The sequence below is a fragment of the Leishmania major genome, chromosome 24 (assembly GCF_000002725.2).
Source record: "Leishmania major strain Friedlin complete genome, chromosome 24".
NCBI classification, from domain to species: domain Eukaryota; phylum Euglenozoa; class Kinetoplastea; order Trypanosomatida; family Trypanosomatidae; genus Leishmania; species Leishmania major.
The window spans coordinates 832,226-840,950 of record NC_007265.2 but is presented as its reverse complement, the minus strand read 5'-3'; the positions used below and the strand labels follow the sequence as shown (position 1 = coordinate 840,950).

Genomic DNA, 8,725 nt, shown 5'->3' with positions numbered 1-8,725 from the left:
CTAACCCTAACCCTAACCCTAACCCTAACCCTAACCCTAACCCTAACCCTAACCCTAACCCTAACCCTAACCCTAACCCTAACCCTAACCCTAACCCTAACCCTAACCCTAACCCTAACCCTAACCCTAACCCTAACCCTAACCCTAACCCTAACCCTAACCCTAACCCTAACCCTAACCCTAACCCTAACCCTAACCCTAACCCTAACCCTAACCCTAACCCTAACCCTAACCCTAACCCTAACCCTAACCCTAACCCTAACCCTAACCCTAACCCTAACCCTAACCCTAACCCTAACCCTAACCCTAACCCTAACCCTAACCCTAACCCTAACCCTAACCCTAACCCTAACCCTAACCCTAACCCTAACCCTAACCCTAACCCTAACCCTAACCCTAACCCTAACCCTAACCCTAACCCTAACCCTAACCCTAACCCTAACCCTAACCCTAACCCTAACCCTAACCCTAACCCTAACCCTAACCCTAACCCTAACCCTAACCCTAACCCTAACCCTAACCCTAACCCTAACCCTAACCCTAACCCTAACCCTAACCCTAACCCTAACCCTAACCCTGACCCTAACCCGCAAACGTACCCTGCCGTATTGCTTCGCTGTGAAGCTGAGCTGGGGCATGAATGTTGGATGTGTAGTCTAGCGGCATGTGGCGCTTTAGTCTGATCCTCTTCGCTGCGGGTAGAAGAGCAAGGGCGAATGTCTGGGGTAGGTCTTGTTCTCTGCGCGTGCGACATCGCCGGCGACACTTCGGATCCTTTAGCAGAATAACTTGCTCATGTAGCCACCTGCTGAGCAGGCGACGCTGCGTACGGGAGAATCTGCACGCTACGCGAAAAGCGACGATGATCATGCACACCGTTCACTTGCGTCTGGCTACCGGGACTCAGATAATGATTGTGGGAAGACTTCTCTAAACGCCAGATATAGCCAAGAAGCTTTCTCTGCTCCTATTCATGTTTGTCGGTGCTGGGCACTCAACAAACAGAGACGAATCGGAGGAGCGTTCGCACTTATGAGGAGCAAGAGATTCCAATAAAGGACATTTCTGCGGCCCCACTACCAATTTCCCACTGCTAAGCATGACGACGAGGAGCTGGTGCACGGGTGGGCAGGCGATGGATTGCAAGTGAGTGAGGGAGATGGAGGCGTAAAGGAAGAGCTCCTTGGGGTGGAAAACCTCTACACAGGTCACCCAGTTCGCCTACGCTGACGGAGGATACGCAAACAAGATGCAGGGGCAGCGACGCGGCGAAGTGAAAGAACAACTGCAAAGCATTGCCGCTGTCAGCGTCTAATACCACCTAACGCGGAACAAGCAACGGCCAATGAGAACTTGCGCGTTGCTACAGCCAGTGCACAACACTTGTAGAGAGGGCTCTCCGTTCATTCAACACAAGCAGGTAAGACTAGGGCGGCAGAGTGTGCAAGCGGTTGGAGCACCCCGCGCTCGCCCAGTCTTTAGGCGGACGTCACACGCGTTGAAGCCAGAGTTTTCGCCCACATCTCTGTGCGAGAGAGAGCACACACTCTGAGCTGGTAATGCGAACAGTGCTCGGTGTATCGCTGCGCTTCGCAGCGAGGACGCATCGGACAGCGCCGAAATACCAACCACGCGGCTGCTGCCGGAAAGCTGGAGGGCTATTAGGGGGACACAGAGAGATGCTGCAGAAGCGTCACACACACACACACGCACCAATACGCAGTGCGCCATTTGACTCAACGCCTTCCACTTGAATTAGCGGTGATGCATTACCGAGCTCCGCGCGCTAAGCAATGCCGACGCGATGGTGTGACATGCATTTCGGAAAAGCAGAGAAACGGGGGATGGAGCAGCTAAAGGCAGAGATGGGATGAATGGAGCTGGAGTATGTGAAAGCTCTAGGCTCCCGCTCCGCGATGCGTCCTATCCACTGAAGCTCCCCCAGGGACAGCAGCCTATGCACACATTCTAGTGATCAAGCATCCACGCTCGTTGGGAAAGGATGTGGAAACTGGGGGAGTTGCCTTGATTCCAGGTCACAGGAGCAAGTGAAAGCAGTAGGAGGGAGCACGCTGTGCAATTCAGGGAGCAGAGCCGCTGGAACGACAAGGCGCGAGATACTGGTACCCAGGGGCAGCGAGCGAACCTCGCGAAGAGCGAAATGGCCAAGGAGAATGTCACTCGGAATGAGCAGTGTTGTGCTTTTCGATAGTATTTGAGCTCTCTCAAGCCACAAAACGACGCGAGCAAGGCCTTGTAATGCAAGTGTACTAGTCGACGTGGACAGTAGCTACATAAGATGCTCTTCTTTCGCCACGATGTTCGGATCCATTGTTTGGAAACAAATCTGGATGCACTGAATCTGTGCATGCAGATGGGGCTTGTGTAACAGGACGAGAAGAGGAAAGTAAGGTAGGCCTTGCGTAGCGAATGACAGAGTCCGAAAAATCGTGCTTTGGAAGTGCCTTGAGGCCGTAGCGCTTGTATCTTGAAACGGGGTAGCGTTAAGAAGCACCAATGTGCACATTAGACAAAAGCTACTAGAAGCCCCTTAGTGCTGTGGTACTGTGCAACAGCGCGCCTCTGCATCGTCGGTGTTAGGCAGTCACGGACGCTGATGAGGCGAGGCTGAGCTCGAAAAGCCGTCCGACGTATGCGCGGAGAAAGGGTTCACAGAGGAAACGACAGAAAAAGTGGAAAGAGGTAAGGTAGCAGGTGATAATAGAGACGGGGAAAAGGATTCCTTTATGAGCCAGACGTCCATGCCCATATATACTACCGGACAATGAGGGCGAGTAGGCACTGGTCAGCTCGTGAGTTTGTGTTTGGCAGCGAGTGAAACTGGGCTCAGGAAGTTACTGCTTGTGATGAGAGCGGTGGTTAATCGATGGCGCCGCTGGGGGAGAGGCAGAGAGAAGCAGGTGCCGTTTTCTGTTAATGATGAAGTACCGCAAGTCCGACGAAGAAGACATTTCGGCAGACTGTGTTGGCGCTGTGCAACGCAGTGTGGAGTTAAACAGACTCGGAACGAGGATCGTGCGGCGATCACGTGAGGCATGAGCTGTCAGCAGCGCATCGCAATCTCTCGAGCGCAATTGCTGTGGAAAGCGCTGGGTTCAGTCCACGCTGAGTCTGGTGTGGGAGAAATGATGGACTTGTGACATACACAACGCGATGACTGAGCTTGCACAAACACGGGTGAGGGGAGCACCCCTCTTCAGGCACGGCTAGCAGGATTCCACGGAGTTTTCTGCGCTTCACGTCTTGCACACAAGAAGCGAGAGATCTGTCATCATCTAGAAACACCCCTTGTTGACAGAGGTGAGGGTAGCGAACCACAAGGGGATGCTCGCTGGTGAGGTGGTGCTGGGTAGCGCCCCATGACTGTAGTATAGGGTCCTCGTGTCGCACAAAGGTTGATGAGCTGTTGGAGGCATCTCCTTTTTGCTCAGCTTCGTACATGACAAGGTTGGGGTAGTATGGGTACAGAAGCCACACTTCGTACCCCTCGAAAAGCTGGCGTGCCGCTTTGTCGTTAACGGTCTCAAAGAAAGGGACATTCATAACCTTGTGTGTGCCGAGTGCACCGCGTCTGTTGAACCGCCTTCGATTCACGATAGCCACGTACTCGCAGTTGAAGGCGTTCGCGTTCCTGATAACTGCACCGATGTTGCGGTCTCCAAGCTCGTTGTATATGAGAACGCTCACCTGAAGATCGTAAGACCGCCGCCTCTCCTCGAGTAAGGCTTTGACGGCCTCGTTGCTGCATGCCAGTAAGTCCATCTCGTGTGGAAGCGTGTCTCGCACTCGTTCCGGACTGTTTGATAGCGGCATGTGACCATGAGAAGCGCGGTGAAGGGGGAGGCTAGTATGAGAGGTGTGGCCGTTTTCCCGCATAGCAGCACACCAAGTTGAGTGTGCCGCGATGCCGAGCGCAGAAAGCATGGATAGCGAGCCGACAGAGCCGTACTGGGGAATGTAGGTGCAGAGGTCACAGGCGTCGGCGACCTCCTGCGACAGTCCGTTTTCCATTCCCAGTACCAGCTCCACGCCCGCTGACTGGTGATCATGGAAACGACAGTGTGTGTTCCAGGTGAGCTCTTGTACCGGGAAAGCACGGGGATGGTTAGGGGTGAGAGCGATGCGCACTTTTGAGCGGCTCAGATTAGCCTTGACATGGGAGTGCATAAAGAACAGACGATTGCCAGAGAGCATGATGTCCATCGACGGCGTTGTCTTGGTCATGTCACTCAACACTTTAGGATGCTTTACACCAAAGAACATGGCGAGTCTCAAAAGGCACCATGCATTGTAGGCGAACTTGATGTCCTCAACAACAAAGTCGACCTTTCCTGTGAGTGGAGATAGGATCTGATTTTGTGGCCATTGAATGTGGTAGCCCCAGGCATCGAAATCTTTGTGCGCCAGCCGCTTAAGGCTGGGAGAGAACATGGCACGCATGCTGAGCGCGCGCTACGGATTACACAGCCTAAAAGGCACGGTAGTAAATTGTGGAATGCAAAGGCGTCATGTGTGACGTAGAAGCAAGATGGACCGGAATCGTTCAATACACAAGGGCTTGCTTGGAAGTTTCTGTCGACGCATTACAACAGTGTCTCTGCTCGGCGGGTTGAGCACAGAGAGACACAAAAAAATAGATGTGTGACGTACACCAGAGGAGGGAGCTGCACTTGGATGCAGGTTTCGCAGTATATGCATGTAATATGCCAGTTCGCAGCTGTAGAAGGAGCGGGGTGGAAATTTAGAACGGAAGACCATTCGTGCGTTTTGGCATGTTCTTTTTAGCGTAGTGAGGTGCTCCGTTCAGCGGCAGACAACGATGATTTGCGAACACCACGCGTGAGTGGAGAGACGGTTGTGATGGCGAGGCGGTCCAAGGCGACGAATAGCATTTGGCGGCAGCGTTGCCAGGCAGCCGTCTCTGTTACGGTGTGCTCTTTCTGGTTCTTGGAAGTATATGTATAATTCTGGTGGTGTTTCGTCGCTTGCGGACCCTCTTCCCCCCCCCCGCTATCCTTTCATTAGCTTTGCATGTTCTAGGCGACTTCAGTCCTCTCCTCAATCAGCACACTGCATCGGGTAACGTGTTCTTGCTGCATGGGAGATGACCAAGACAATAGCCGTGACGCATTTGGACCTCCGCGTTCCCCCCCCCCTTCATCTTCGTTTGGCTGATGATAAACGCATCACAGAATGCGGTATGAGCAGGCTGTCATGGCAAAGGAGTTCTTCAAATGCAGCAGATGAACAGTTGCATGAGTTGGACGCGGACACGGGAGCTGCTCTTCCTGTGCCTCATGGTAAAAGTGGTGGACTGTGCGTTTCGTAAAAAAGAGAGAGCTTTTAACACTGTTTTTTTTTCTTTTTCTTACGAGTGAGCATGCAGTGGTCAAAAGGGGTGTAGCAGGCATCTTCCTTTTTTGGCACACTTGACAACCAAGAGAGTCAGCAAAAAAAAAGCGAAGACACGCTGATTTACACTGCAGATTTCCTCGCAGGACAGCGCACCAAGCGGCATGTGCAGTAGAATTTGTCATGTTTCGCGTAAACTACTTGCACTTAAATGCACACCCATCATAATAAACTGACGCAACGAACCTCACCCTCTGCCTCTTCCTCTTTCCAGACTCAACATTTAGCCTCTACAGTGGCACCATTTTTCGTTTGCGGCTGTAGGAATGGAAGTCGAGGGCACTAAGGAACGGGCGCGGGGAGTGACGACGTTCACACGCGCTGATCTTGAACTGAGGGAGGCTGCGGAGGATCATCGTGCTCTTTTGGCAGAACCGTGGGCCAGCCACGCCTTGAGAAAAGGCTATTCAGGGAGAGAAGAACATACAAAGTGGATAACGGAGACATGGGAGGCGTTCGAGAGGCGAAAAGAGGATCAAAAATTGTATCTTGAGCGTCATGATTTGTGCTTGCAGTATAAGGCTGCGCAGCTTTCTGAGACTCGAAGATTGTCGGAGCAAAAAAGTGCTGCTCTTGTAGAGAAGATGATGGCATTGGAAGCCGCACGAAAAGGTGCATTACTACAATCTCGGCACTTTCTCTTTGTCGACTATTACGACTATCAGCAATTTTTGTTTCGCAATCAGCGTTCCTTTGTGGAAGATGAGGAAAAATTGCTGCGCTGCAAACTTTCCGAGACAGAAGATGATTTGATGTGCTTGCTGGTGATACAATGGCACTTGAGTAGCCACCTCCATGCAGCTCGGGAAAAGGAGCGTGTAGAAGAGGAGGCTGCTGCTGAGCGACTGCGGGAGTTTCAATACCGGCAGAAGTTGGAGGAAGAAAGGCTGCGCGAGGAACAGCGGATTGCACAGGAAAAAGAAGCCTCACAGGCCGAGAAGGAGCAAGCGGAGCTTGAGAAGCGTCTCGAGCGCAAGAGGCGAGATGCGGAACGGCGTGCAAAAGTGCGAGCCGAACGAGAGCAGCGAAGAGCTCAGGAATGATGTCATGTTTGCTCTTTTGTTTTGATTGCTTTCCTTTTTTGTACCACGCATTGCTCTGTGACGATAGAAATGCGTTTGGCGCTGCTCTCTTCTTGGCATACTTCTGTAGCAGGTGGCATCATGCTCGTTCAAGTGCGCTGTATAGCGCATTTCTCGTTCTTTCCCTCGTTGTGTGGAGAACGACTTCGCTTGGCTCGAGGGAAGTTCATGCCACTGTCATACCTTTTGTTCTTGTGATTGAAGTGAAATGTACAGTGAGAAATTTGCCTGAACTTGTATTTGTGTTGCATCAATAGAAAATGACGATGTGAAATTCTGCAAATAATCAAAAAAATATATGTATGTATATATATATATATATATATATATATATATTTATAGCAGCTCTCTCTTGCGAGCACCTGTTTCGATTTTTACAAAAAAAAAATCAAAACGAATGAGTCCTTAGTTGCGTATGGGATACCACCCCATGAGCACTGAGCACCCTACTCTTCTCGTTGCAGGAGTAGCGTTTGAGGATAGGGTGTGCCAGAACGTGCACGTTGAGCAAGACCTGTGTGGAAGCGGAAAAGAAGAGAGGACAGAAAGCGCGGACTGCCGCGTCAAAAATGTTTGAAGCTTAGCTTATTTTTTTTTTCCTTTTAGCACTTATACCCCGATGCATTGTAACCTCCCTTTTCACTCTTGTTCTCTTACTCTTTTGCTTCGACTGTGTGGGCACAGCCTGCGGTCACTAACAAAAAAAAATCATATTTCGCCGGTCCTCTGATTCTCAAGGATAGTGCGCGATCGAGCGAGTCTGTTTCTTCGACCCGTTTCCCGGTTACTTCTTCTACTGTTTCTCTGAGGTGTGTTTGCGCTTTGTTCTGTGCGTTAATGCCCCCCAAACGGCCGCAGGCTCTAGAGAAGCTTCATGTTGCACCTCACGACAAGGCAGTATCCATCACGGATACCATGACGCTAGTGGTGAAAGGTGAGGGCGGAGTTGAAATGCGTGTGAAACAGACGGGTATAGCTCAGGGTCCCGGCTCATCGTCAGGTAGCGGCCAACCAAAATCAGATGCTGTCATGAACAAGATCAAATTTGAGGATTTACGGATTGGCTCAGAGCTGGGAAAAGGCTCGCAAGGAAAAGTTCGTGTTGCACAGCACAAAATTACCGGGGAAAAGTACGCGATGAAGTACATTTCTTTTGACGGAGACTCAGACGACATGCGTTGTGCCTTGGAAGCGGAGCTTCGTCAGGTGGCTGCGGTGAAGCACCACAACGTTGTCTCCTCCTATGAGGCATTTTTCCGCGACGGCCGGCTGTACGTTGTGCTTGAGTACATGGACTGTGGAACCATGAATAATCTTATCGACAGACATCCGGAGGGTTTTAGCGAGGATATGCTTGCCTACATTGCACGCGAGCTGTTCAAAGGTCTCGAGTTCCTGCATCATCTAAACATGATTCACCGCGATATCAAGCCTGCTAACGTCCTGGCGAACGCGAAAGGGGAAATCAAAATCTCGGATTTTGGCGTAGCGAAAACACTTTCCGGTGGCGATCTTCAAACCCTTTCTGCTCAAGGTTCGGTGCCGTACATGAGCCCAGAGAGAATACAGTCGAAGCCGTATTCGTTCAACAGTGACATCTGGAGCGCTGGGCTGACAATTGCGGAGTGTGCGTTTCGAGAGTACGCATTCGCCTCGTTGAAGCCAAAACTATTTGAGCTATGCCAGGCAATAGCTTCTGGGACAGCGAAGATCAACTGGGATGATCGGGAGACCAAATTTAGCGACGAGTTCAAGGAGTTTATTGAGCTTTGTCTACGCCCGGAGGCCACACGCCCAAGTGCAACGGAAATGCTGAACCACTCACTTATTCAAAAGGCGAGTAATGTGAACCCTCTCGAGGCGGGCAAGTGGATGTCCGCAAAGAAGTGAATCAGTTCGTTGTAAATCTGAGTTCTGGTGTACTTGTGGATGTGTACACCTGGATCTTGTATGTGTGGGTGCGTGGGCGTTCGTTTTAAGCAGTTGAAAGAATGAGCTTTCTTCGATGGATGAGGAGGAAAGAAAACGCGAAGGGAGGCAGAGTATGTCATCTGCTGAGTCAGAGAAAACCAACGACCAACATGTCGGGTTTCGAGAAAGGCTAAGAAGTGCCTCGGGCCTCTCTGCTTACAGTAACCTTGGTTGGTTGCGAGTCGAACCCTTTCTCTCGTTTATGTTGAGAGAAAGGGGTTTGCAACTTGCTCTCCTCT

General features: G+C 51.2%; 3 protein-coding genes across 3 annotated transcripts; 2 read left to right on the top strand and 1 right to left on the bottom strand.

Moving 5' to 3' along the window:
* Window positions 1-3,045: 3,045 nt before the first annotated feature.
* Window positions 3,046-4,461, bottom strand: LMJF_24_2340 (conserved hypothetical protein; the record flags this gene model as incomplete). Its single annotated transcript, XM_001683700.1, has 1 exon — window positions 3,046-4,461. The coding sequence occupies one exon, from the start codon at window positions 4,459-4,461 to the stop codon at window positions 3,046-3,048; it is 1,416 nt and encodes a 471-aa protein (XP_001683752.1).
* A 1,238-nt stretch (window positions 4,462-5,699) lies between these two features.
* On the top strand, window positions 5,700-6,476 carry LMJF_24_2330 (conserved hypothetical protein; the record flags this gene model as incomplete). The annotated part of the gene is made up of 1 exon (XM_001683699.1): window positions 5,700-6,476. The coding sequence occupies one exon, from the start codon at window positions 5,700-5,702 to the stop codon at window positions 6,474-6,476; it is 777 nt and encodes a 258-aa protein (XP_001683751.1).
* An 876-nt stretch (window positions 6,477-7,352) lies between these two features.
* Window positions 7,353-8,405, top strand: LMJF_24_2320 (mitogen-activated protein kinase; the record flags this gene model as incomplete). Its single annotated transcript, XM_001683698.1, has 1 exon — window positions 7,353-8,405. One exon carries the CDS (start codon window positions 7,353-7,355, stop codon window positions 8,403-8,405), a length of 1,053 nt encoding a protein of 350 aa, XP_001683750.1.
* Between the last annotated feature and the right edge of the window lie 320 nt (window positions 8,406-8,725).